At 55.9% G+C, this 26,879-nt stretch overlaps 1 protein-coding gene across 2 annotated transcripts; it reads left to right on the top strand.

The window, feature by feature from the left end:
• Positions 1-963: 963 nt before the first annotated feature.
• On the top strand, positions 964-26,511 carry ENOX2 (ecto-NOX disulfide-thiol exchanger 2). Of its 2 annotated transcripts, XM_086470717.1 has the most exons (14): positions 964-1,017; positions 3,165-3,299; positions 7,120-7,275; positions 10,318-10,524; positions 12,072-12,305; positions 12,932-13,144; positions 14,680-14,786; positions 17,399-17,513; positions 18,315-18,496; positions 20,309-20,416; positions 21,236-21,292; positions 22,465-22,573; positions 23,742-23,827; positions 25,903-26,511. In XM_086470717.1, the coding sequence occupies exons 2-14, from the start codon at positions 3,203-3,205 to the stop codon at positions 26,032-26,034; spliced, it is 1,803 nt and encodes a 600-aa protein (XP_086326843.1). In that variant the 5' UTR covers positions 964-1,017; positions 3,165-3,202; the 3' UTR covers positions 26,035-26,511. The 2 variants fall into 2 exon arrangements, with proteins under 2 accessions (XP_086326843.1, XP_086326845.1); XM_086470719.1 differs by lacking the exon at positions 21,236-21,292.
• The last annotated feature ends 368 nt before the right edge of the window (positions 26,512-26,879 follow it).

Here is a 26,879-nt window from a genome sequence, read left to right as displayed (position 1 = left end):
TGACCAGCTGAGTAATTTTTGAGTAATATTTGGACTATTAATTACTTGATATTTCAGGGCGTGCTCTGTAGTTAGCGAATACTAAAAAAGTTGTGCTGTTTTTGAACCCTAATTCTGGTCTTCATGGGTGTGTATGGGCTGTGGTGTCTCCTTCATCGGGATCCTTCCTGGAAAACATGAGTTATGCTGGTGTTCCCCGAGATCGTGGGGTGTCTTGGCTCACAAGGGGGCTGAGGGCTGTTAGAAAGGCGGACGGCTGTGTCTAAACCCACCGCAGTGAGCTGTCGGGCAAAGGGGGTCTCGGTGGTACACACCGTCTTGACTGTTCTGCTTTTACAGCTTTACCTCAGAGCTACTTAATTTATATGGGTCGGTCTAAATTTATTCTCGGGTGAACCGAACTCATTGCCAGACTCCTTGAATAAAAATTGCGACAGCAGCTTATGTTTTTGGAGGTCATCTAAGATGTGCCTTGGGTTTTGCTAGTAAATAATTCCAGGTGAATTCACAGCTGGTGACAAATCAAGTGAAACTTGAGGGATTACTAAAAATGTATTCCTGGATTGGAAGAAATAGAAAAAAAAATTGCGGCCTCTGAGTTCCCAAACACGAAATACTGTGCAGCACAGGGGAGATGCAGCCCTGGTTTACAGTATGAAACCGTTTGGTTTGTGTGGGCGTTGGGATTAATGTTTGTGAGTCGTATTTTAAAGCGGAATCAGTGTAGTGGTGAGGTCAGGAGTAGGTGGGGACAGTAACCAGGAGGCACAGCTCCTCCAGGGGCCTGGGGCTGGGCGTTTCTCTCATTGCTGTGATCCTGAAGCATCACAAACCGATTTAAAGGCAGCCTCTGAGTGTATTTTTCTCTTTTAGGCTTAAACCACCTGTCCTTTGATCCTGCCAGCAACACCAAGCCTCTGCCGTTGGGCAGCGCGGCTGGCCCGCAGGGGTCGGAGAGCCCAGCTGAGAATGGGGGTGACCCGGGCAAGAAGAGGAAGAGAGCAAACCTTCCTCCAGGTGAGCTGGCAGTAGAGGAGGCATCCACGTGAGCGCAGGCCGAAAACCGCTGCTGTGCCGAGGGGTTAATGCCGGAGGTGGAGAGGTGGAAGCGAAGTTGTGGTGTGGGGCTGCCTGCAGTCAGAGCCGTGGTCGTGGTTCCCTGCCTGCCTGGCTTTGGGTGAGCCCTCGTTGCGGTTTCTGGGCAGAACAAAAGCAGCTCTTGTGTTGTTGGGGGGTTTTTTAAGCGCTGTGGGGTCTCTGATGGTGGTGTGCGGAGAAGGAGAGGCTGCAGTGTAATTTGCTTGGAGTTGGGTTCCATCGTTGACAGCTGGAGAGCCGAGTTGTCCTTTCTGGGGGTAGCATGCCTTTCTCCTGCTCGTTTCTTTAGTTCCTATTCGGCTTGACTAAGTCTGCTGTGTATGGAGCATCAGGTCTGAGCTATTTCGAAGGACGTTCTGTTTTCCCCCCACCAGTGAGATCTGTCAGACAAGGAAAAATGAGGTGTGCCGGGGTGCTCTGGACGTGGGTTAACCCCGGTGTAGGCCTTGGGCTTGGCTAGTGTAAAAGGTGAGACGGGCGATTTGTTTGGGCTCAAAGGGTGGTGGGACTGGCAGCGGCAGGAGGGAGAGAGGAAGCCAAGGCCGCGTGTTCAGCCTCGGCCGAGCTTCGTTTGAGTTGGGCTCGGGAGATGGAGGTTTTGGCGAGGGCCCGTGTGGTACGTGGGTTGGGTGGTTAGCGGAAGATGGGCTCAGCGTGGAGGGACGCCTCTCACCAGGTATCTCAGGAAGGTGAACACATCCCTTGTCACCTCTCAGAAGGCAAGAAGAGAAGAGGGGTGGAACAGGGTAGGAAGTGGAAATCCTGAATCATTGAATCACCGGGCGAGTTAAATGGTCAATAAATTTCATCCTGCTGGTGTGTGCTGCAGAGCTGCAGGAGTCTGTGCGCTGGGCTGGGTCCTGGGTTATGCGAGATGGGGGAGTATCAGCTCTGCTGAGTTCCAGGTTAGAGCTGGGGGGGTTTTGTACAGCTGGCAGTAACAGCCTTAATATTCCCCCCCCCCCCCCCCCCCCCGGCCTGTTGTTGAAGCCAGATTCTTTTCAAACCAGCATTCATTTTCTGAAAGCTTCCTCAGGAAGACGGCATGTGAGACAGCTCTGACTGCAGGTGGCCAGGTTTGCTGTCCCTGCTCTGCTTTGGGCAGCTGTCTCGAGCTCTGTCCTCTCTGCTCAGCAGAAGAATGCTCCAGGCACTGGCTGTTGGCTGTTTTGAACTGGACGAGTCCTGTGTTTTTCCACAAGAAGAAAAGTTTGTGTGGGGATTTGATTTTTTTTGTTTGTTTGTTTTGTTTTTATTTTTTCCATGTGCAGAGTTAACCTTGTGCTAAGCATTTTTTTTTTTTCCCATTTTAGAATCAACTATTTTTGTGTTTGGACACCTCTAGTTAAAACCTGTGCAGACAAAAAGAACAAGCAGGTGTCTTGGTGGTACATGGAAGTAACCAGCTAGGGGCGTGGTTGACCCAGCTAAATCACTGAAGATGATCTGAATGCTTAATTAAGCCACATGTTTGTGTAACGTTAATGGTTCCACCTGGATTGCCAGGTAACTCTACTAGACCTCGAATAAATAACACGGTGCTGCTGCTGTCGGCAGCATGACGTTGTTCTGGCTCACTTCCCCTTTTAGCCTGAGAGAGAAATGTCTTCAACTGGCGGTGGAAGTTCCCTCTGCTGGAACAGGCTGGCCATCTCTGTTCAGTTCGGTGCAGTTCTGACGGTTTGTGCCCGCTGGATGTTTGTCCTTTGTTCATAGATCTCTTGGGAGGAATCAAAGCGTGCCCCTCGCCTTTAATCGGTGCTGCTTTAGGGCCCCCTAGAGCTGTTGATTGGGGTGGATGAACCTTAACTGGGGCGCTCTTGGAAGGCGGTGTTTTCGTGGGCCTTGCTTCTGTGACAGTCGCCTGCTCGAGAGGGGCAGCGCTGGGCTGTTTTCATTGGGGTCTTTCCGACGTGTTGGTTTCCAGCCTGGTTTGGGCGGCTGATACTGCAGCGCCTTGCTGTGCCGGGCGGCGTGTGCCCTGCAGAAGGGGTGAGGTACCCGCTAAGCTCTTAACCACCTTTTTTTTTTTTCCTTTTTTTTTTTTTTTTTTTTTCCCCTCTCAGCTGATGGTGGCAGGAATCTAAGCCTCGACTCCATTCCGATGGGCTTGCCAATGTCAGACCCAACTGCCTGGGCCACTGCGATGAACAATCTAGGGATGGCTCCCATGGGGATGACAGGCCAGCCCCTCCTGCCTGGTACGTGAGCTCCTCCGGACTGTGCCCACCTTTGCCTCAGACGTGTCTTTGGGAGGAACCCGTTTCAGTTGAGGGAGATAAATGCGTGCTGCGTACAGGAAGGGTTTGAAATGCGCTGCTGTCTGCCAGTGACGTGTTCGGAGACCAGCGGTTTAAAACTGACTGCGGAGGAAAAGAGAATACGTGGGTTTCGATGCAAACGGTGGTGGTTGTGGGGTACTCTGGACACTCTGCCGTGGACCAGCAGGAGGAGGGTCCCACGCAGAGCTCGGGAAACCAGTGGTGTCAAGGAACACGTTATTCAAAGCTGAACTGGGACTGCTTAAAAGGAAGGGTGGGAGGGAGATGGAGAGGAAAACAATAGGGCAGCAAAATGCATAAGGCAGAAATTAACGGAGGATTGTGCTCCAGAAGTGACCACCTTGTAGTCCGGAGTACGTGGGCATGGGGGAGTCCTCCCGTGCAGGGTTGGTTAAAGAGCTCCTGCAGGAGCGGGGCCGTGCCCTACCTGCTGTCTCAGCAGGGCAGGGTGCCAGACTCCTGAAATGAAGGGACTGTTTCAGCGCTTCACTGCGTGAAGCACCTGAGCAGGATGGTGTCTCCTGCCTGTGTAAGGGCCTGCTCGCCTGGGGAGGGAGCGTCTGTGTGGGCAGCGCGCCCCAGTCCTGTTTCTGCGCTTGTGGCATGGAGCAGGTAGCTGTTGTGCAGCTGGTACAGTATTTAACTCACAGCACCCCTTAACGTGCCCTGAGTGTGCGTGCAGTCTGTGCTCTGCTGTCCCCTACGCCTTGTTTCACGTCTGTCTTTGCCGTAGGGGTGGTGTTTTCGTGTCATTCGCCTGCTCACGTGCTTCTGTCAAGTAAAAATGAGCTTTGTATAAAAAAGGTTACCACAGGCCTGTGATAACTGCCAGGCCTGTTGTTTTCTAGAGTCCTTGAGGACTTTTTTCTTCTTCTTTTTTGTTCTTAAAAATGGAGACCAGCTCTTCTGAATCCACTTCTTAAGCCTCTCGGATGCTGCCCCGTAGCCATGGGCCCCGGTTCTTGGCAGAAGCAGCAGATCTCTCCGCAGGCTGGCACGTTGGCTTGCACGTTGCTGGCCGAGCCGTGAGCAGTGGGGCTCGCCACGAACCCAAAGACCGCGGGTTCTGTTTGCCCTGGCGTACACACTTTCTCCCTGCCGTGACAGCATGGCAGCTCGTTGCCCTGCTAGTTCTGCTTCTGGTCGTGGCATCCCTTCATGCTTCTAGAAAGGTCCAAGTCTTGCTTCATCAGAGAAGCACCCGTCTTAGCTTTCTCCTCCCTCAGACTCCCCAAGCTCCTCTGTTCCCGCGTCAAGGATTTTCTCCGATTCCCAGCCGTGCCCGTTGCTGTCAGCTAACCTTGAAGCAGTAACACATGACCAGGACAAGGTGAGGCTGCTCTCATTAGCACAAAGGAGTATAGGGACTGAATTTAGAGGCTTGCAGCAGTTGGAGCGGTGGATTCACTTGCCCGTCCGTGACACGTGGCCGGTAGCCCAGCGTGGCACCTCTGGCTGTAGGGCTGGGAAGAACAGCCACCACCCTGCCGAGGATGAGGGCGGGGGGTGGCTGATACACCCCTCGTTCTGCCCCTCTTGCTGCCAGCGCGGAGGTCGTACCTGCATCAAGCTGTGCTAGGAAGGCAAGCGGGACCCTGGACTCTTAACACGTGGATGTTTTCCAAGGGTCTCTGCGTTTTCCAGCAGATCGCCGTTGCTCCGTGTCCCCCATCCCCTGTGCTGTCCCGGCAGTGAGAGCTTTGGCTGCTCCTCCTCTTCCCACTTGCTCTGGGTAGGCAGCAGTGGGCAAGGTCCAGATCGCTCCTTGCTGACGTTTTGGAGTACAGCTCGAGGGAAATCGAGGCTTGCTTTACCGTCTCAAGAGGAGGGTACCAGAGCTGTGTGCGGCAGGGCAGAGGCTGTGGAGAGCCGGTGTCCTGGGGTGGCTTCTGTGCTGCTTAGAGGGGAGCGTCTGGTACCCACTGCGTGCCCGGGGGCTGGCTGGCCCGGCCCAGCGGCGTTTGTGAGGCTGGTCTGACGCTTCGCCGCTGGGGTGGAGTTTACTGGCACAGATATTGCCGAAAGGGAGGGAGGTGGTGAGCGTCCCGGCCTAAACCTGGGAAAGCCGAAAGGTGTGCGGGTAGGTTGGAGGCCAAGACGCTGGTTTTGGCAAGCGTGCGCCCGGCCCTTCGGGAAAGGGGCTGCGCTGCGCTCCTTGCGCCTCAGTTTGCCTCCAGAGGCAATACCTTTGTCGCAGGCTGGATCAGGGAGTTACTGGCTCAGAGCTCTCCAGGGCAGGTGTCACGGACCCAGCCGTCCCAGCACCCGCTGCCCGCAGGGGAGGATACAGTTCACGTGTGTCCTGCGTCCGTATCTCACAGTTGGCTACTGGAAGATTTCTTGTGCCTCCCTCACCAACGCCTGCTCCGTGGCACAGGATTTGCCTCAGATCTGGGTTTTTACTGTGGCTGTTCACGTGTGATGTAAAATGAACAGCAACGCTTGGACCGAGTGCGAGGAAACGTACGTAAACCGCGTGGGAATGCCGCCCCAGGTGAAATGTTTCAAAATACGAAGGTAAACAAAATTCAGATACCAAACTCGAACATCCATTCTGGGCACTAATGGTTGTCTTGCCTCCGGATTGCTGTAAGCAGCAGTTGTGAAGGGAGGAACACAAAATGTGTGCTGCCTTAGGGATACGGATAGCGTCTGAAACGGTGCCAGCTTGGGATCAAAGGAAAACGCTGCCTCTGCACCGCTCAGCTCTGCCTATTTGTAGCTTTTATCTGTGCCTTGCAAAGTTAATTTTATCCGTCTGCGTCTCAAACAGGCAGATTCAAAGGCTCTGACTGCGTATTCTGTGCTTGTGTCCTGTGGTATTTTGGGATCGCCTAGGTGTTCGGAGCTGCTGCCGCAGAGAGAGGAGAAAAGGTGTCGTGCACTTGCGGGAGGGAGTTCTTGGGATCTTACCCCGATAGTACCAGCTGGCCCTGGTGGTCCTTGCCGCTTAGCTGCTGACCGCCTCAAACTCATGAGCCTTCTCCACAGGGCATCCAGGCGTACCGTTTCCATTTTGGTTGCCCACAGGTATCCCTTCCCCAGGGTCTGCAGCTTCTCAACAGATGAAATACCCCTCCTTTGGCAGCTCTGCTTGGTTTTGTTTGGCACTGGAGGCAAATCTAAGAGCCAAATCAAAAGTCAAATGCTACTTGGGTATAGCCAGAGTGCTAGCTAAAGCCTGGAACAGGTTAGGCGGGGTAAGGCATGCAGTAAGGTGTTTCCTCAAATGCCTCTGGGTGTTTTACCCAGAATTAGTTCTGGCACGTTTCGCTGCTGAAGCTGGAACACTTGTCTGGTTTGCCAGGGGGTGCCCTTGGCCCTGTGTCACCAGCTGTCTGCGCTGCTGACCTACCCGATGAGACCGGGCTGGGTTGGGTTTTACGCTGTTCCCGTATCCCACAGCGTGCTTTGTGTGGGTGATATGGTACTTACTGGGGAAGGCTTGGACACTGGGTGGGAGGGGGCGTCCGCAGAGCGGAAAAGGGAGCGGTTTATTTGAACAGAGGAAATCTGTTTGGCTGAGGCACTCCACAGTGAAACGGTTTTTAAGCCGTTGTTCTGAGGGCACAGATCAAAAGTTCTGGTGAGTTTATTGCGATGGTCCCTCTCTATGGCTCTTCGCTCAGCTGATTTGCACTGGCCCGTGCGGGGAGAGCACTCCCTTTGCTGTCTGAATAAACCGTTGCTGTGTGAGTCCGAACCGCTGCCTGACTCCCTTATTCTCTCCCCCATTTAGATTTTGACCCTGCTCTTGGGATGATGACTGGGATCCCTCCGATCAACCCCATGATGCCGGGCTTGGGGATAGTCCCACCTCCCATCCCGCCGGACATGCCTGCTGTGAAGGAGATCATTCACTGCAAAAGCTGCACTCTCTTCCCACCCAACCCACGTAACTGTCTATTTACGTTTTGTCCTGTTCCTGTGCGTGTCGGGGGGGGGTGGAAATGTGTGTGAGAGAGGGGCCGTTACGTTGCCTGGACGCAGCAGCTCTGGGGTGAGCCACCATGGCCTAGATGCTGGGGAGCAGTGACTGGAGCGATGGGGAAAGCCTGTTGTCGTCATGGAGTGTTCGCCGTTTCAGTAAGCAGCCTTTCCAGTGGGTAGACTGGTGAGGCCTGGGGAAGACAGCGTTCCAGTCCCTGCGTGTTTGAACTCTAATCCTCACGGCTGTTGTGTTGGAGCACAAAGGAATTTGGAGAAAACACCCCCCGTTGCGTTCCAGCCTGCCCTCGGGTCCCGGAGGGGCTGGGGGCGGCCACGCGTAGGAGTGCGGACGCGTTCACCAGGGCTGGCACGGCCGGGTTGGAGATGGTGCAGGTTGTTGGAGCAGCAAAGATCCACAAGTTCTGTGGCTTGCCGGTGATGAATTCACTGTCTGCAACGCACCTCGCAGAGAAGCGTAACACGGCCTGGCTGTAGAACACGGGAGGTTACAAACGCGACTGCGGAGATTTCGGAGTTCCTGGGGAGCCCTCGGTGTAACCGAGCGTTGGGGTCTTACCCAGAGGTGTCCCTATGGGGGGATGAGAGGCTCAGCCCGTTGACTGCTCCCAAAAGTCTAAGGTGGTCTGTGACTTGTCAGCGATGGTGTCTTCCCTAACAGCCTCCTCTCTCAAGCTGTTTTTATACTTTTTTTTTTTTTAGTTTTCAGGTGGAGCTTGAGTGCCTCCAGTCGTACATACCTGTGTAACGATTGGTGTAACATTCTCTCACTTCGCTTTTAAAGGTAGGGACTAAAGAAGTTCAGGGCACAAGCTCCATGAGGGGTGGTCGCCCCTTGAAGGCGGGTAGCTTTTGGGGTGGAGGCGTGTTTTGGTATTTTAGTGAGATTATATTGAGCAAAGTTCACCCAAAGGACGGCATTTGGTCAGAGAGTGACAGGCTGTTGGCCCAGGGTGGCAAACAGGCACCTTATCAGTTCCGTGGTACCACCAGGCTCCCGTCCCGGGGGTGGTGTCGCAGAGCCTGGCCGCGGCGTCTCCGCTCTCGTTGCCGTTTCTCCCGGAGTCAGCACGTTGAGCTCCCCTGGTGCTGCCAACACCCCGGTGTCCTGGGGCACTTCGGTGGGATGGGTTCCTTGCGTACCCACTGCGCTCCGCTTCGGTGCCTGTCCTTGCTGTGTGAACGGTGCTGTGCCCTCAGAGGTGGGAGAGAGAAGTAGGAGACCCCATCTCTTGCCTTGGGAGGCTGGCTGCAGCCGTTGCGGTTAGGACGGACGTTTGTCGGTTCCGTACTTAGCATCCAGTCCAGTTCTTTGGTTTAGAGTTTGGGATTTTCCTGGCTGAGGGAGTTCCTGCTGCTTGTATTAGTTTCCCTTAAAAGACTCTAGATCGCCTTGATTACTTTTTTTGGTCAAATCTTACTGTGCCCTCGTTCTTTCTGCTTCAGACTTGTGCGTTTCTATGGCAATCGGTTCCTTTCCTGTTTCTCGCAGACTCTTGTGTGTATTTCTGAAGGCGCAGAGACGTGCTCGGTCCCCTTTCCAAGAAAAACTGCTGCTGATGGCAAAGTAGACAGAGGGAATGTTTGATAAGGTTGTGGAGGTGTATGGGAAAGAGGATTAAACTTGGATTTCACGTTTTCAGGGAAAACCTAGCCGTTGTGGTCAGTGTTATCCTGAGAGGGGAACCTCAGCGTCTCGTAGAGCTTACAACTCCTTCCTGGAGGCCCTTGCTACAAGCTGGTGCTGCACGGGGTGAGCTCCTGGCCGGGTGCTGCCTTGCAGCCTCTGCTCTTGGGAAGTGAGAGCAGGATGTCAGAAGGAGCCGCTGGTGCAGAAGAACTGGGGTTTACAGAGAAGAAGGTTGAGGATGTTGTTTCATAAGGCTGTAGCAGTGGTCAGGCTCGATGTGGGGACCGAAAGGAGCCATTTCCAAACAAAGAGAAAATAATACTAATAATTGCTTTTGGAAGAACTTTGCTGGAAGCACGCCAAAGAATTAAAAGAATGTAATACAACTGTTTTGTTAAGTAAATATGCAAGTGGTGTAATTCTGGGAGCTTAACCGGGGCGATGGATCTCGGCACTGACATTCATTTAGGATTTTCCAGATATTAAGACACACCAGGTAACAAGTGCATGTTCCTTCTCAGCCTTCACGTGCTGGGTTGGGAGGGTCTCGCTGCGCTTGCCAGGTGGGCACCTCAGCACAGGAACGAGTTCAGTGCGGGAGAAACACGTCCCCGAGCCGCTGGAGCCTCACGCCGTCCCGTGTGTGCCGTCCCGTGTGTGCCGCAGTGCTGCAGCTGGGGGAGTGAGCGTGCTCAGCAACCTGCTTCTGCCAGCTAGGCTTAACTTGCAGCCTGCTTTTATGCTCTGTGGTTCGTCTTAGCCATACAGGTGGAAAAAAAAAGGAAATAACTCCTTCTATGTATCTTGGCTATACCCGTTTCCTTCATCTCTTCCTTCTGTACTATCTTTTTAGCCTAAATTTGGTTCATGGCCTTCCCTTAATGTTGATACGTGGGTACCCTTTCCAGGCGGCTGTGGGTGCCCGTTGCAGGCGGCTGTACGACTTTTCGCCCTTTAGGATCCTCTCTGTGCCTTTTCTACACATTCTTTACATTAGGACAGAGCCTTAAGCTGTGCTTGCGAGGCACCTCCTGCGGGGAAGCCTTGAGGTCCTGGTGCTGCTCGTGTTCTGCCCCAGGAGCTCGGTGAGCTTTGCTTGCGCTAGGGGAGGGTGTTTGGAGGGCCTCGGGCTCCCGAGATCTCGCGGTTGGAGAACAGGCTGCTCGCCGTGCCGGGTCTCATCTAGCACCTCAGCAGAGCTGTGGCTCTGCCGTGTGGTGAAGCCGGTGCAGCACAGCGAGGTGTGCGGTTGGAGGCAGCCGGGAAGGTATGGTCGTCTCTCGGGGGAGCTGGGCAGGTGAAGGGAACGGGGGCTCCAAAAACTAACCTGGTCTGCTTTCTCTCCCTTGCTCTCTTCAGATCTTCCCCCTCCGGCAACGAGAGAGAGGCCCCCAGGGTGTAAGACGGTGTTTGTGGGAGGACTGCCGGAAAACGGAACCGAGCAGATCATTATGGAGGTGTTTGAACAGTGTGGGGAAGTCATAGCGATTCGGAAGAGTAAGAAGAACTTCTGTCATATCCGCTTTGCTGAGGAGTTCATGGTGGACAAGGCACTTTATCTCTCTGGTAGGTGTATTTCTGTCTCAGATGGCAGCTTAAAATTCCAGGGCAGAGGTGTCCTGACTTCTTTGTAGTTACAGTGACAGGCTTTGTGGCTATTGGAAGGTTTGGCTAATGTTGTGTCGCCTCTTTTTCTGCTGCTGTTGCATTTCTGCTTAGATAGGTGAAAGCAGCTCCTGATAGGAAAGACAGCAATGCTTTGTTACCTGGGTACTGCAAACCTCTGCAGAGCACCGGGGTGAGGTGCCATCAGAGTCCACCCCCATCTTACCTGGATACATGTCCGGCTGAGGCTGTAGATAATGCTGAAGGGTCCTGTAAAAAATTGCAGCCGCTCCATTGCTTGTCAGTTGGGTGGTGGGCTGGACTTTCCTCAGCATTGTTTTTTTCCCTGTCGGTCATCACAGCGGAGGCACCTGGGCTCCTTTTGCCGGGGAGCCCCTGCTCTGCGTCCGTAGGGTTTTAAGAGGTGGTTCTGTGAGGCCAGAGACCTGGTGGTGGGCGTTCGCAGGCTCGGCGTGGCTGGCAGGCGCTGTGTCCCCAGCCAAGCCCGCGTTTGCTGTGCTGGTTACACCTGCCCTGAGCAGCCTGGGCTCGCCGCCTGGCTCTTTCCATCCTAGAATAATACACTAATACTTTCTATTTCCACGCCAAAACCCCTTCCAAATTCGTTCTTTCAGTATATTAACAAACTCCAAAGCCCCTGCTCTCTCTAGGGAGATGAGGTTGTCCGGAGGAGTGAGGGAGGTGCTCTTGCCGTTTAAAATAACGGAGACTTTTCTGCAGTCTGTTTTGACCGCTTGTGAGCGTCGCCTCTCGTTCCAGAGACGGTTCAGTTGGGTTAGACTCACAGCGCCCTGTTAGCAAGAGCCATGCTGCCCCGGAGCCACGGTCCTGCGCGCAGCCATCCCTGTGCTCCCCCCCCCAGCGCTGTCCCTGGGTTTGTTCTGTGCACAAAGCCTCTCTGTGGTTCAGGCTTCGTTCCGCACATCCCACCTGTGCTCGTCTTGGAGAGCCCTCCGGTGTGTTTGGTGGGCAGCTCCAGACGAGGGGTCCTGCAGCCCGTGCTGGCGAGAGGGGTTCCCGCACGGGACGTGCACGTTTGCTGACGTTGTTCCCGCTCCCGCCGGACGATGAGGGCTGTTCCAAGATCGCCGCCATCCATCCGCTGCCCTCTTTGCCGCGTCTCAACTCTCATTTTCCCCCTTCCCATCCCCAGCTTTGGGAGCTGGTGGAAGAATCCAAGGCAGTTCTGCCTTCCCCGTGTGAACTGGGCTCAGTCCCGCAGCCTCAGAGGTTACCTGTGATTAAACAGTCCGAGCCCCAGGACCTGCTGGTGTTTGGGGGAGGAGCAGCCCCCGTAAGGCCTTGCCTGGCACGTGCAGACAGCAGCAAACCCCCCAACAACGTTTCCGTTTCCAGCCTCGCTCTCTGGGCGCTAAACCCTTCAGGAAGCGCTTCTGTTGGGGGGTTTCTGGCTCTGTAGGAACAAGGGATGGGCCCTGGTGGGCGGCTGGGGCCCGGGGTCGGTCACTGTCCTGTCATCGCCGCAGGCTATCGCATCAGGCTGGGCTCCAGCACGGACAAGAAGGACACGGGGCGCCTGCACGTGGATTTTGCTCAGGCTCGGGACGACCTGTACGAGTGGGAGTGCAAGCAGCGGATGCTGGCGAGGGAGGAGCGCCATCGCCGGCGGCTGGAGGAGGAGCGCTTCCGCCCGCCCTCCCCGCCGCCCGTCGTCCACTACTCTGACCACGAGTGCAGCGTCGTCGCTGAGAAGCTGAAAGGCAAGTGGTTCTGCGGGCCGGGCTGGCCCTTCTGTGCGGGTGCTGGGGCGGGGGTTGTGTGCTCCCGTGGGCGTCTGGCTGGGCTGAAGTGATGGTGCCAGCTAGACCTCGCAGGGCCTGGTCAGCCTGAGCCCTCGGCCTGCACGCAGCAGCTCTCCTAGCTCTCTCGTTCGGAATTGTCTGTCTTTTTGTAAAAACAAACCCATACTTGAGGACCACAGTTTCTTCCAAAGCGTTTCTGTTCGTGTTAAAAGGACTGGTGCGAGTCCTAAGACCTTCTTTGAACCCGAGACCCACGTGTGGCCTGATTGTTTTGGAGCTGGAGGGTATTTTCTGTCGTGAAAGAGCACATCAGAATAGGCATGTGAAGGTTTCCTGTAGGTTTCCAGCCGTTGGTCCTCCTCCTGTTGCACCCCGGCAGAAGGGTTGCTCCATCGGCTTGGTGGTAGACTTGCCTTCCTTTGTGTAGCCTGGTATTCAGGCAGTTCCGTGCTTTCCGGAGCTGCCATCCGCTGCCTGAAGTAAGTTGAGCTTTGAAAGAGTCCGGCAGCGCCAGGGAAAGGGTCTGAAAGCGGGGCAGGTGACCCTGGACTTCTGCGGTGCAAAGGTGTCCCTTCTCGCTGCAGATGACACAAAGTTCTTGGAAGCCATCCAGACCTTGCTGACCTGGATAGAGCGTGGAGAAGTGAACAGGAGGACCGCCAACAACTTCTACTCCATGATCCAGTCGGCCAACAGCCACGTTCGCAGGCTAGTGAACGAGAAAGCGGCTCACGAGAAGGAGATGGAAGAAGCTAAAGAGAAATTCAAACTTGCTCTCTCAGGGATTCTGGTTCAGTGTGAGTAGCGTTTCCGCCCTGAATGTTGGTTGTCTGTTGGCGTAGGGAAGAGGCTGAATTTCTAGAGTCTGGAGAGGCTGCGCTAAAAGGGCTCCGGGAAAAGAAGCAGCAAATATCATTAACTTGGCAAAAGTTTCTTGTGGTGCTTCTTATCGGAGTAAGAGTCCACATCTGGGGGGAGGAGAGAGTGGATTCTTATTTTTTTTCCTCCTTTAATTATAGTCTATTAGTAGTTCTATCATCTTTTCAACTCCACTTGTGTGCACAGACAAGGTAAGTTCCTGGTAATCTGGTGCCTCAGCGAAGTGTGCAGGATTTATTCGCCAAAGGTAGGATGCAGCAGAGGGTTCCCACTCCCTGTTCTCGGTCACAATGAAAACCTGTTGCAGAGCAGCGTTTCGAACCCGGGTCTTTCAAATCGCAGTGCTCTGTCAAGTCGTGACATGAAGAGGCATGAGCTGTGTTAGTTCCAAGATGCGATTTTTAACAGTTCCCCAAACCATCCGTTGCCTCTTACACGTCCTTGCTTTGGGAAGTCTGAGTATTTCTTTCCATTTTTGTTTTTTAAGAGTGCCTTGCAGAGTACTTCTCCACAATTGTACCAGGTCTCCTTTGGCGAGGCTGTGAACGTTCTTAACTCTTGGGTTTAATAACAGCTTTGGCTGTTCACTTGTTTGCTGCCTGATTTTTTTTTTTTTTAAATTTCTTTTTTTTTTTTTTTTTAAATTCTGTTCATGGTAAAAAATATGGGCACACAGTCCAGAGGGAACTAAGCAAGCGCTGCAGAGTGAGTGGCAACAGAGAGCAGCCTGCAGCCCCGCTCTGCAAAATGCCCCCCGATCCCTCAGCCCCTCTCGGGTCGATGGAGGCAGCAGAGCTGACCTGTGTCAGGATTAAGCCCGTGACGGTATCGCCAGTGTGAAATAAAGAAAGAAGCGGGGGAGAAGCGCTTTCTGCTGTTGGGTGAGCTCCCATCCCAGGAGAGGCGCTTCGTACTTCCAAAAACCTGCAGATTTTCTGGAGAAGGGGGATAAATCTCAGGCGCTCACGCCGCTGCTGGCCGGCGCCCCAACCCTTTTCCCGCGGCCGCGCTGGGGCTGCGGCGCTGCTGGGTGGGACGCGCCCCCCGGCAGACGCCCTCCGCGGTGCCAGTGTCCACAGCCGGGCCCGGTCACCCCGGTTGAGGGAGCCCGGGTGAGCCGGCCGTCCTCGGCGCCCTCGGGGGCGGCGCTGCGCGGCGCCTTGGAGCGGTTTTTCGGCCCAGGTGTGCCTGCCCTTCTCCCCGTGGCGAGCGGGTGCCGCTCTCCCCGTTGGTCGTTACTCTGTGAGCCCTTGGCGCTGGCCTGGCGAAGCCCCTGCTTTTCCTTCCAGGCGCAGCGTCCCTTTCCTGAGCGTAGCTTCAGCACAGTACAGTGTTATAAGAAAAGGTTAGCCAAACCACCTGCCTGATTCCACTTTTTTACTCCTTTACTCCTCTTGTTCGCCCTCTCTGGATGATATTCTGGCCTGATTTGCCTGCTGATTTGATACTGCAGTCGAGCAGATAGTGGCCGTGTACCATTCTGCCTCCAAACAAAAGGCTTGGGACCATTTCACGAAAGCTCAGCGTAAGAACATCAGCGTGTGGTGCAAACAAGCAGAGGTTGGTAACTTTTTATTGTGTTAGATCCTCCAGCACGGTCTCTTTCTTGTCAGGATGTTGATGTTGCGTTTGCGCAGTGCTCGCGTGGGTAACGCCGCCTTAGTTCTGTGTAAGGTGGGAATTACTCAGTCGTCTCTTTGTTACAGGTAATACATTTTCTCTTGGTATTTGTGTTACTGGTAGCAATACGCTGAGGTCCGTCTGCTGATGGAAGCTGTGCACAAAGACGATGATTGATCTGTTTTCTGCTGGTTTTAAAGTTAAAGCCAGGGGGATTTCTAAAGAGGTGTTGAAAAATCCAAACCCAACAAACCCTAAGCGTCGTCAGAGATCTGTTTTATCACACTTCTATTGACAGACTTGAGAGGTGGAAATAATTGCAGCTGGGCAGTCTGGAGAACTTGAGGGAGGATGCGCTCGTGTTTGTGTGTTCGTCCCGTGCAGCGACATTGCTAGTGACACGCAGGCTTTAAAGGGGGCGACAAGGCTGGGGGCTGATGGAGGAAGGCGTGTGGCTCAAACTGCTCTTCCTGCAAGAGGAAGAATAGTCTCAGTCCCTTCTCTGGTCTTGTCAAATCTTACTGGAGTCAGGCACAGTGTCCAAAAAACCAAGGCTAAGGTAGAGAAAGGCTGCCTCCTGGGGAAGTGCTGGGTTTGGGAGGTGTTTGTCCTGGAGTCTGTGATGAAACGCTTGCTGCCTCCTCTCGCCTGCGTAGCAGGGATGTCACCTTGCTTGGCTGCATCTGGCAGTGGGGCCCATCTTGACGCTTGCTGGGCCTGAGGAAGAAGCGGGAAGATAGCTGTGCTCCGGGGAGCGCGGAGGGCTGCTGAGGAGGTGGGAGAGCCCCGTGGTGGGTCTCCGAGTCAGGGCTCGTCCCCCTTGGAGCCTCGCTTCTGTGTCCTTCCCCTAGAAGGGTTAGTGCTCGGAGGGGTAGCAGCAGTGTTGTCCCCCTGCGATATGGGTAGTTTTGAAGAGCAAGAAATTGTGTTTTTCTTGCTCATTTAGCCTTTAAAGAGGGGCAGAGCTTGAGTCGGTGTTTGCCACTGGCTGCTTCAGAGTAGCAGGACCCAGCTGGTGGAGGCGCTAACGTTCTGTTCCGTACCTGAGCAGCCCGGTGGGGAGTGATTCGGAGCGATTCGGAGCGTGCCTCTCCTTGGAGCCCTAGTGCTCCTGTTCGTTCCCACTTACTGGGATTGCTTGCCGTGACTGGGGTGGGAGCGCGCTCTCCGTTGGGAGCTGTCTTTTGTTCCAAGGTAAGTTCTCCCGGTGGGAAGAGGCCGTGAGAGCACTGGTGAGGCCTCTTCCAGGAGCACTTGCTGCTGGGCTCAGCCTGCCGGTCTCCCCCAGCTTAGGGCCTTCCCTTAGGGGAAGGTGGACCCACCAGATGCATCTTCTTGGTACGGCTTTTGGCAGCACTGAATCCTGTGGATCACCGCATCGGAGGAGAGCCTGGTGGGCGGCTCGGGGAATAGGTATGTGTTGGGGAGCCGTTAGGCGAGGCCAGCGTTCTCTTTTCATCGCTGGTGCCTTCGCGTGGTTTTCCCAGGCAGTGCCAGCAGGTCCCATGGCTGCAGGCAGCCCAGCAAGTAGCCACGGGAGCTTGAGACCCGGGGAACCGCCGTGCTAACGTAGCCAAGGGTGGTGTTCCCTTGCTTAGGAAGGGCCTCGCTCCAGTATATGGCTTCTCCTCTCCAGCCCAGGGCTCCCCGCTGGGCCCAGGCCGCTTCGGGCTGGTGAGCGGCGTCAGTGAAAGGCGACGGGAGGATTTTCCTCTGATCTCCCACCCAGCTCTGCCATCTCACGGGTGGTCTCTGGGTCAGGCAGCCGTCGCTTCGGAAGTGCGGCCCGTGCTGCCCATCGTGCTTGGATCTGCCGCCTTCTTGCCTGTTCCCCATCGCTGTCCCCAGGGTGTCCGTTCATCCAAGGTGAAAGCACGGTCGTTTTCCCTCTTGGCTGCTCCTGGTGGACGTGTGCTTGCGTTACCTGCAATAAAGACTCTCGAAACTCTCAAGGCTTGGAGAGGAGACACTGCTTTGTTCGGGCCCGGGGTATTTCAGCACAAAGCCAGCCCACCCCCGGACACCTTTGTCAGTCATTCCTGCACACAAAGGCACAGGTTTCCGCCTGTCTAATGACATCTTCGTGGCTATTCACGACTCGGGCGTGCGGGGCAGGGGAGAGCAGGGGTGGCCCTTGGCGGCAGCGGGGAGTTGCTGGTCTGGGTGTGTGCGGCGAGCCAGGAGGCACGAGGTGGGGCCCCGGCGGAGGGTACGAGGTTGGGCAGCGCTGAGCGCAGGGGAGGTTGTGCGGGCCTCAGGCGGGGAGAGGGTTCGCCCAGATCCGGCGCTGCTGGTGAGGCGAAGTGCCTGCCCGGGGGCAAGGAGGAGGAGGGAGATGGGAGTCAGCCGCACCAGTAGCGCTGACAGGTTGACTGATGCTATTGTCCTTTGTCTAACAGCCTCTGCCAATTATTATTTTTTTTTTTTAATGGTTTCCCTTTTCTTGTGTCATGGAGAGGCATTTTGCAGGCTTAGAGTTCAGCATCTTTTTATCCGAACAATCTGTTCCTTGTAATCTGTATTTAAACCCCCCTCTACTTTCTGAACCTTAGGAAATTCGTAACATTCATAACGATGAACTGATGGGTATTCGAAGAGAGGAGGAAATGGAAATGTCTGATGAAGAAATAGAAGATCCATCAGAGATGAAAGAAACAGAAGAATCAGGTAAGACCGCTTTTTACGGCTCATAAACAAAGTACTTGTCTCCTCAGTGGTTTCCTTCAGGAGCCCCATTCTGACCGTTTTGTACCCCGGAACTGTCACGGGCAGAGCAAAACCACCTGCCGTTACCCGGAGCTGTTTTCCTGCCGGTGCCTGGTTCCGCAGCCGGCGTTTGTCCCTCCTCCCTGCGACGGCCAGGGCGAGCTGAGGCTGTGGCCGAGCCGCAGCCCCCAGCGAGGCGCCTGGGGTTGGCGGAGCTGTGCGTGGGGAGCCGTGAGCTCCCGGCCGCAGCTGCAGGCCGTGGCACCGCCGGCTGTCGGGCCGTGCCGCCGCCTCGCGGCCGCGTTCGGGAGCCGGCCGCGGCTGCCGGCAGCCGTAGTGTGGCATCATCCCCTTCCTGAGTTGATCACGCCCGTGTGGGCATCAGGCTGGTGCTGGGGTTTCCTCCCGTGGCTTGATGGAGACGTTCTGCTGGCTGAAGGTGCCGGTGGAACCTGTCCCAGAGTCCTTTGGCTTTGCTGCTTCCTGGCCAGCATGCCCATTTCACCCCAGTAACGTTCTTTTGCTGCCTTTTTTTTTCTTTCCCTTCCAACGTGAATACTGCATTCACTGCTGAGAGGTGCTCTTTGTCCAGAGGAGCTCGCTTTCTAAAGAGGCATGGCAAGCCGTGGTTGGGACAAATCCCTTTTGGCGCTCTGGATTTGTAACTGGGAGCGACAGAGCCACTGTGCTCTGGGGGAGAGCACCCAGGGACGACTTTCCCCCGCTTCTTTGACTTTTCCTCCCTCCCTGCCTTGTCCCCAGCGCTGGTGTCGCAGGTGGAAGCCCTGAAGGAGGAGAACGACAGCCTGCGCTGGCAGCTGGACGCCTACCGGAACGAGGTGGAGCTGCTAAAGCAGGAGCAAGGCAAAGCCAGCAGGGACGAAGACACGACCAAGGAGCAGCAGATGAAGCTCCTCCAGCAGGCTCTGCAGGGCATGCAGAAGGTGGGCCCGGGCTTTTCCATGGCTGTGGTCTTGCTGCAGAGGCCAAGGGGCTGTGCTGTGGAGCAGAAACACAAGCAAAGGCCTTTTGCTTCTCAGTGGGATCAAAACTGGCAAATGGGAGCGACTCCGGCATTTACGGCGTTGCCAAAAAAACCCCCAGCCCCCAATCGAGCAAACGCTCAAACCGGTGACTGTGTGTGAACTGAGAAGTCGCATGGAAACAATCCAGAGTTTATGGATTCCTTGCGTCCTCTTTGCTTGACCACCCTGTGGCTTCTGAAGAACTGAGCCTGTGCTCACCCGCTCCGTGACTGTGTGAGGTCCTGCGTACCAGCGTCAGCTAGAAAGTGGGAAATCCCAGGCTTCCTGAACTGCACTGGCCTTGCTTTCTCGCTGAAATGTCCAGGGTGTGTCTCGTTTTTTGGGATTTCCCTGGACATTGAGTGGTTTGGGTCCTCGTAAACCCTAACAGCGGCCCTCGGGGTGTTAAGCCAATAACCCAGCACGCAGAGCGTGTCGTAGCTCGGGTGGGCGCGGTGTTAAAGTGAGAGCCTGCAGCAAGGCTGTGAGGGCTGTGGTCATTCTCTGGCCGGACCTGACGTGTCAGCTGGCAGCGCTGGTGGTTGTGACGTTGGGGCTGGCAGGAGAAGCCCTCTGTCGTCACCGTCGGCCCTCGCCGCGGGGGGAATCGCGGGGCACAGCGGGTTTCCCTTTCCGCAGGTGTCGGGCAGGTCGAGTTTCTCACTGCACCGCTACCGGGATGGCTGGTGGTGCTGGGAGAATACTCTGGAGGAACTGCCTGGATGAGAACAGATGCTGCTTGTTTGTAGCTGTTCAGCAATAAGGTTATGAATGTCTTGGGGGTTGTTTTTTTTTTTGATTCTTCCTTCTAGTTGAGGGAAAAAGTTTTAAACAGCTGGTTAGGGGTGTTTGAAGCCGGGGAGAAAGCGTTCACTGAAGCGCTTGTGTGGTTTTGTATCCCGGTTTGACTTGGGAAAGCTGCTAGGCTCTGCACTCCTGGCCTTTAAGCCTTTCCCCTGGTGACTCGATCTTGCCTGTTTGAGAGGCCCGGTGCTGCTGGCGGTTTGCTGAGCGCCGTTTTCCTCTGGCTCTAATGAGAGATCGGTCGTTGTACCTTTCCTCTGTCCCCTGTGTCGGCTTTTGCGCTCGCTTGCTTTCCCCGTGGCTGCGTTGAGGAGCACGGATCTGCTCTGGGAGCAGGCTGCCATGGCCCCCGCCGCAGCGTGGTTCTCCTTGACAGACACCACGTCGGGCTGGAGAATTTCATCCCGCTCCCCTCTGAGGAGACACGGGCTGGGGTCCAGCACCCAGCCTTCCCCCTGAGCTTTGCTGTCAGGGGAGCGGCGTCGCGAGCACCCCGCGCCGCTGGGCTGGTGCCCGGGGTCGTCACGTTTTTCTGCAAGTTGTGCAAATAGCAGTGGAAACGCCCTTATCGAGTAGCTGCTCAGAGAATTCCCTTACCTTGCAAGAGGAGGAGGGGGAGCTAGCTTTAACGTGGGCCAGGCCCGCGGTCTAGTGCACAGCACGTGCTTTGTTCGAGGGCAGCGAAGGTTTGTGGGTGATGGAGTTACTGCCCCGTGTTTACAAAGTCAGGCTTTTCTGTGTGCTCGTAGGCAAAGAGGTCTCTAAGTACGTTGTGGAAAAGATTTCTTCTTCTTGTATGCTTGACCTCGTCGTTGTTCTGGCTGTGGTCTGTCCGCGCTGCGTGGGAAGGCCCTTTTTCACTTTATATTCTTTAAATAGTAGGGGGTGAAAGGCAGGTTAACAACTGCATTTCTTTTTCTCTTCCAGCATCTCCTGAAAGTACAAGATGAATACAAAAAGAGAGAAGCTGAGTTAGAAAAAGTGAGAGAAGACAAACTGAAAATAGAAGCGTTACTAGAAAACCTGAAGGAGCAGGTATGTGCCGACCCAGTGCTCCTGGTTCTCAGCGGTGAATGCAGTCCTGGGGTTTCGTGGTCCATCACGAGCGCAGCGAAGGACAAAGTGTGGAGGATGCCTGGCCCTGCCTTAGGAGCAATTGTCTTTGGAAAGCTGGAAACTATTCCCTGCCAAATCAGAGGGTGTCTGTCAGTAATGAACTTGCTGATTGCTTCGTCTACCAGTGAGACAATCTAGATAAGCAACTGTATAAATAAAAGATTAACTTTGATTTCATAGCATAGAGTGGTACAGCAGCTGAAGTGTGTTCCTCTGCAACTTCAGCTTTCAAACATGGGGGGAAAAAAGGTCTCAGTTTTCAAACTCTGACTTTTTAGATTTGCTTTTAGGGACGTGTTTTGATCTGACCTCCATAAACCACTGTTGAATTCAGAGTTTCTGTGTTGTAATGTTCTCTCGTGCTTGCTGGATTCACTCTAAACATACCTACATACTGCTGCTTCTCAGGCCTGATCCGCTCTGTCTTTAGGCTGTGGACCCGTGCACGGATCTAACCTCGCTTGGTCCCCCTCTGGCGCGGTCACAGTTCTGCAGGTTGTGCAGGAGACGTTGTGCAGCACCTCTCATGGAGAGCAGAGAGCCAAATCCTAGCTCTTGTCTCAGCTGCTCAGTCCTTAGCCCCACCTTTTTGTGCCGTGGGCTAAATAGATAGTGAATGTCTTTCTAGTAATTAAAGGTGGTTTGTATCCCAGTAATCTCCAGTGCAGGAGCCTGGTAGCAAAGCACAGAGATAACAGATACTGTCAGTAATCTTTCCTTTTCTTTGCCGGCGTGTAGCAGAGCATGGCCGATGAAGAGGACCAGGAGAGGGATGCGCTTGACTGCCAAGGGAACGTAAGTCTGAGAGCTTCATTGCTGCTGCTTTGGTCAGAGGGAGGTGGTGCCACCTCGCTGTAAAACGAGCAATTTCCTAACGGCTGGCTGCTTGTGAGGCGTAGGAGCGTGGAACACGCGGAGTGAGCAAAAAAACCCCCTCAGGTTCCCCGTTGCTGGCAGCTGCTGGCTGGGAGAGCCGCGGGCGCGTGCAGCACCGCGGTGTAGGAGCGGGGTTTGGTGTGCCCCGTCACCTGTGGCACCGTCACTTCAGCCAGCTCCGGGAGCCCCTGCTGGGTCCGCCGGAGGGGGCAGGCGGTGCGTTCCCAGCGTGACGCCGCTGCCTGGCCCGCGGCCCTGGGCCAGCCTGGGGCCGGCTCTGTTCCCCGGTGCAGACCGTGACTTTCTCCCGCAGAAGCAAATGACCCCACAGTTCCAGTCCCGGGTAGCTGAGAACTGCACTGGTGTGAGCAGCTAAGTGAACCCAGGGGACCGTTTCAGTCTATCTTGGTTACTGGCCCGGGCCCAGTCCGCTTCACTAGCGACTGGAAGCTGCTTCCAATTATAGCTGTCTGTAGAGCTCAGACCGCTGGAATTCTGCGTAAAACTTGAGAATAAAAGGCAGCCCTGCTTCTGCTGCCCCCACCGAGTCTGTGCATCACTGGCAGTCGTGTGTTCCTTTTGGGGGATCACAGATGATGCAAAATTCTGGTTTGGTTCAGTACCACAAGCTCAAGTCAAGGACAGTCTGATCCTAAACCCTCTGCGGCCATCGGGCACTCTTGCCCAATAGTCGCGTTGCCTCGGTTTGAGGCATCTGGAAAATAAACATCCGCGTCCGAGTTGGGCGCCGCAAGGCTGGCCGCCTGGTTTTTCTTTGCTTGTTTAAAATAAGGCCCTTCTAGAGCAGGCGACGTGAGCAGGGCTGATAAAGCGCGTGTTGTGGCATCTTGCTGACCTCGGTGGGCTTTTAATCTGGCTTGGCAATTCAGAGCCAGCAGCACGAGCGTGGCCGCGCTTCGTTGGAAGCGTTTTGCAAAACAAACAGCCGGTCCAGCCGTGCCACGAGCGAGCGTGATGACTCACAGCGGCAGGAAAACAAACGTACAGAGCCCCAGCGAGCTGCTGCCTGCGGGGTAGGAGCGCCGGCGGGGCTGCCGCGGTGTGGAACGGGCCCTGTGGTTTCCCTGCAGGAGAGCAGCGCGTCCAGAGCCTGTGCGTGCAGCCAGGAGAAGGACTGTCCGGTCGAGAAGGCGCTGAGCACGAGTCCTGTGAAGTCTGAACGGGAGGTTCTGTTAGTTGGTAAGTTCTTGTGACGGGCTTGGCGACGGCGCTGGAGGCCTGAACTGAAGGGGGATTTATTTCAGGGTGGCCTCGCAGCTCCCTCCTGGCCGCCTCGTTGTGCCGACGGAGCTGGGAGTCCTGGGGCCAAGGAAAGCCTCGAGCTTCGGTGGGGTCGGGGTTTCTCCTCGCGCGGGGCTGCCGTGGAAATCTTGTGCCGTGCACCTTTCAGTCAGCACCTCGCACGTGGGTGGTGCCCCGGGCCCCGGGCGGGTGAGCTCCTCTAGCCTCAGAGGCTGCAGCCAGGGAGGAAGGACGGGTGGAGGAAGGTGGCAGGGAGAGAAGGCCAGGCTCAGTGGGGTGAGAAGTATTGCCAGCCTTTTCAAGTGATGCTCATGAAGGGATCGGTGGCCTCTGATTTACTGTGCCGGTGTATCTGCTACCCTTTTGATTTCCTTTTTCGTCGGCTGTTCCTAGTAATACTGAAAAATAACGTAACGTGGCGTGCCACGGCCTTTCAGCCTGGAGCACGGGGTAGTTGGGGATTTTCTGGAGCATTGAAAGGGAGGAACAGCAGCCCTTGTCTCGATGGGACAAGGCATTTTCTTTAGTTCATTGCCACAAGTTCTCCTTAACCATCCCTCTAGATCTGGCTTGGGAACAACAGTGAATCACTCATCGTTACCCGGATGGGTCTGTCTGTGCCGGATCCTGGGCTGGTTTCGGCGTTGAGGGGGAAGGGACTTTGGGCAAAACCAAAGGCACAGCCTTCTCCTGCAGGTGATGCCCAGAAACCCGAGTCAGTCCTTTTGACACACGGTCCTGGCCGTGAGCTGGAAGGGAGTCCCCGGGACAGGGTCCACGTTGGGTTGTGCTGCCTACCCGAGCGCTGCAGAGCTGTGGGGGTGGGGGACACGTGCTGCTGCCCCTCTCCCCGGCCGCCTTCTGCCTGTTCCTGCTCCCGGGCCTCCCACGGTGCAGCTGGAGGAGAGCTCTGCTCTCCCTCCCCCGCCTCGGGCCTGGCGTCCCGCCGTGTGCGATCACCTCGGTGCGGTTCATCGCTGGGCACGTCCCCGGTCCCCGGCGAGGGGTGATGAGCCGCCACCACCACCGCCACCACCAGCAGAGCGCTGGTGTCCTCGGCTCTCCCGTCTCACGAGGATGACGCCTGTGGTGTTCCTCTCCCCAGGGATAATTTCAACGTTTCTTCACGTGCACCCGTTCGGGGCGAGCATCGAGTACATCTGCTCCTACCTGCAGCGGCTGGACAGCAAGGTAGGTGTGCGGCCCTGCCGGCGCCGGCTCAGGGCGCCTGGCTGGGGTCCGGGAGGGCTGGGGAGGAGCTTCCCTCCCTCCCTCCCTGGGGACAGGGCGGCACGAGATGGTGTGTGTCACTGCAGTGCTTCGCTGGAAGAGGGCGAGGGAAGGGGTGCGCTATCCCGGGGTCACGGAATGGGCTGGGAGGGACCTCTAGAGATCGGCCAGGCCCCCCCTGCCGTGGGCAGGGACCTCTCGCAGCCCAGCGGGTTGCTCAGAGCAGCCCGGCTCCTGCTTGCGCCGCCTGGTGCAGACGTGAATCCAGAGGCGAAGGTGCTGTCCTGCTGCGGGGGTTCCCGGGCAGTCCTGCTCATCGTTCCCGAGACCCCTCTGACGTTGGCTGCGTTTCGCAGCAGCGAATCCCGTCTTGGAGCTCTCAGTCTAGCATGTACTTCTGTTTGTTCTGTTCGAGTTTGCTGCCTTTGTTTCCCTTATCCTGATGACCCCTAAGGAGAAGAACAAACCACCCGCCTCTCCCATACTGTTTATTATCTTCCAACGTCACCCACGCCGCTGTTTGTGTATGTTCTCCCTCCGCTGAGCAGTCCTGTTGGTTCTGTGCCTCCGAGCCAAGTTCTCCCGTCTTTCTGATCTCGTAGCCCTTCGCTGAGCCTTTTCCGTCTCTGTTTTGATCCTGTCCGGGAAGGAGGGTGCTCTGCAGGGCCCTCGTGCTACAGAAACACAAGCACAGCGGCACAGTCCCTGCTCCCGGGGCTCTGGGCTGAGCGGCGGGATCGAGCCCTGGCTGCGGGGGTCGAGGAGGGCAGTGACGGGAGCAGCGCTCGTGCGTCTGCCGCGGCGCGACGAGGAGCGGCTCGTGGCTGCGGGGTCCCTGCGCGTCGCTGGCATCGGGCCCCTCTGCAGCGTCAACGGGGAGGGACGGGGCAGAGGCTTTGGGGGGTCGCAGGGACGGGGCAGAGGCTTTGGGGGGTCGCAGGGACGGGGCAGAGGCTTTGGGGGGTCGCAGGGACGGGGCAGAGGCTTTGGGGGGTCGCAGGGACCGGGCAGAGGCTTTGGGGGGTCGCAGGGACCGGGCAGAGGCTTTGGGGGGTCGCAGGGACTGGGCAGAGGCTCTGGGGGGTCGCAGGGACCGGGCAGAGGCTTTGGGAGGTTCCAGATCTTCTGTCCTTCTCTGTCTTCCTGAAAGCATCCCAGGAGCAGGAGGCTCACCAGCGTGGGACTCCTCTCTTGTGACTGGAATTTTTTCAGCTGCTTTTGTTTAGAACTGTAACTTTCCCCGTTCTAAGGAAGCGTGGCTCGCTGACCTGTGTTTTCCAGGCTCGTTCCAGCCCTGAAATGATATGTTTTTAATCTCCTCGTTCTAGCTCCGAATTTGTCTGAGGCAGAACAGCTGCCTTTCTTTTTCGCCGGCGCTCCTAAGGAAATGCCATCGCATCATTCCTCTGACTTCTGGCGCTTCCTCTGTGGGATCCGCAGGGCGGAGGAGGGCTGCTGGAACTTTCTAGACCAGGCTTGGCAGAAAGGCCCTGTGAAAAGCGCAGCCCTTGCCCTCTGCGGCGGCAGCAGGCTCTTCTAGCGTTGGCTGGCGCTCGGTGGGGGCGTCAGCCTGCCGACTTGCCCGGCTCTGTTGTGCCTGGGCTCCTGCCCGGGGCTCTGCCCGCGGGCTCTTGCCCTCCCTCGTGGGCATCGCGGGGGCTGGTTCCCCGGGGGTGGCTCGTCACGGCTGGCAGCTCCCTGGGCAGGCCTGGAGCGGGGGTGGGCGTCGGGGGGGCAGCGCTCGAGGGCAGAGCCTGGTCTCTCGAGGCTGCCCGCAGGGAGGGAAGAGGAGCGTCTTCCTCCTGTCCCTGCCCACTTCTGGCGCCGCTCCTGCCTGCGGCCGTGTTGCCCCGAAGCGTGGCGGCTCGTGCTGTGCCGGGGTTGTCACCGGCAGCGTTTGGGCAGGGCGTCCAGGGAGAGCCTCGGTGTCCCTTGGCACTTGGCGCGTGTTTGGGCTCCAACGTTGCCGGTCGTTCCAGGGCTCCCCTGACCAGAGCGTCTTCGGTTTTAGCGACGCTTTCTTCCTGTTCCCACAGATTTGCACGGCGGAGGTGGAAGTCCTCATGACTCGACTCCAGAACACGTTCAGGCAGGAGCTGAGCGGGGTCGGGGCCAGCCTGGAGAAAAGGTGGAAGTTTTGTGGCTTTGATGGGTTGAAAATGACTTGAGCTTTGGCTGAAGGCTGAACGCAGCAGCGGGGTCTGTACGCCAAGAACACCCGGGGTGCCTCTTGCCTCCCTTCATGGTGATTATCTTGCACGCATCACGGACTCGGGTGGGATAATATGTAAGTGAAACCGTAAGTCCAGAGCAGCACTGGGAGAAACTTCGAGCTCTGCAGCTCCGTTGGTCAGTTATTTGTTAACGGGCCAGTGCTGTTCAATATATTTTGTGAAAAAAGTTCATGTCTGATATTTTTATGCACAGCGTGTTGACCGTATGTTTTGCCAGTGCTGTATGTGTTTCGTGTGCCCAAATCTCTCATCCCGTACCTACTTTTTACTGCCATAGACTGTCCTCTGGAGCAACAGCAGAGGGGCCTCTTCTGGTTTCTAGAACCACCGAAAGGAGAGGGGGGGAAAACAAAAAAGGCATTTTTTAGACATTTCTATGATTAAAAACTGAGGTGTGTTTAAACAGAAGAAGATTTAAATGGCTTGGGATTCTCGGAGCCGAACAACTGGTTCTTTGTCGTGGTGTTTTCTCTGCTGATGGTTTAACGGTTGAGCCAAGGCACAGGCAGGGTCTCTGGGAGCCCAGTGCGGTTCTGGCCGTGCCACTGGTGGTCTGTGCGTGGCAGAGTCAGTCTGTAAATAGTTTTTTACGTGGGGAGGGTATTTAATTTTCTGTTGATCTGGGTGGAGCCAAGAGCCTGCATCAGACCTCCGTTTTAGTAACGGCTTGCCACCGAATTTGTCCACCTGCCTTGCTTTGGAGAGCCAGCTTCTGGAGGCGTGACAAGCAGCACAGACTTTTCTCCTCCCGAGTCTTCCCAGAGGCTGTTCCTCCTGTC

This window comes from Leptosomus discolor, chromosome 9 (genome assembly GCF_034619465.1).
Source record: "Leptosomus discolor isolate bLepDis1 chromosome 9, bLepDis1.hap2, whole genome shotgun sequence".
In the NCBI taxonomy this organism is placed as follows: Eukaryota; Metazoa; Chordata; class Aves; order Leptosomiformes; family Leptosomidae; genus Leptosomus; species Leptosomus discolor.
This window is presented reverse-complemented; position numbering and strand designations above follow the sequence as displayed.

Excerpts from the sequence above, each read along its gene's own strand:
- ENOX2 (XM_086470717.1), top strand. The coding sequence starts at position 3,203 with ATGGGCTTGCCAATGTCAGACCCAACTGCCTGGGCCACTGCGATGAAC. Across the intron at positions 14,787-17,398 it reads TGTGGTGCAAACAAGCAGAG|GAAATTCGTAACATTCATAA; the intron begins GTTGGTAACTTT and ends TCTGAACCTTAG. Across the intron at positions 18,497-20,308 it reads CTCTGCAGGGCATGCAGAAG|CATCTCCTGAAAGTACAAGA; the intron begins GTGGGCCCGGGC and ends TTTCTCTTCCAG.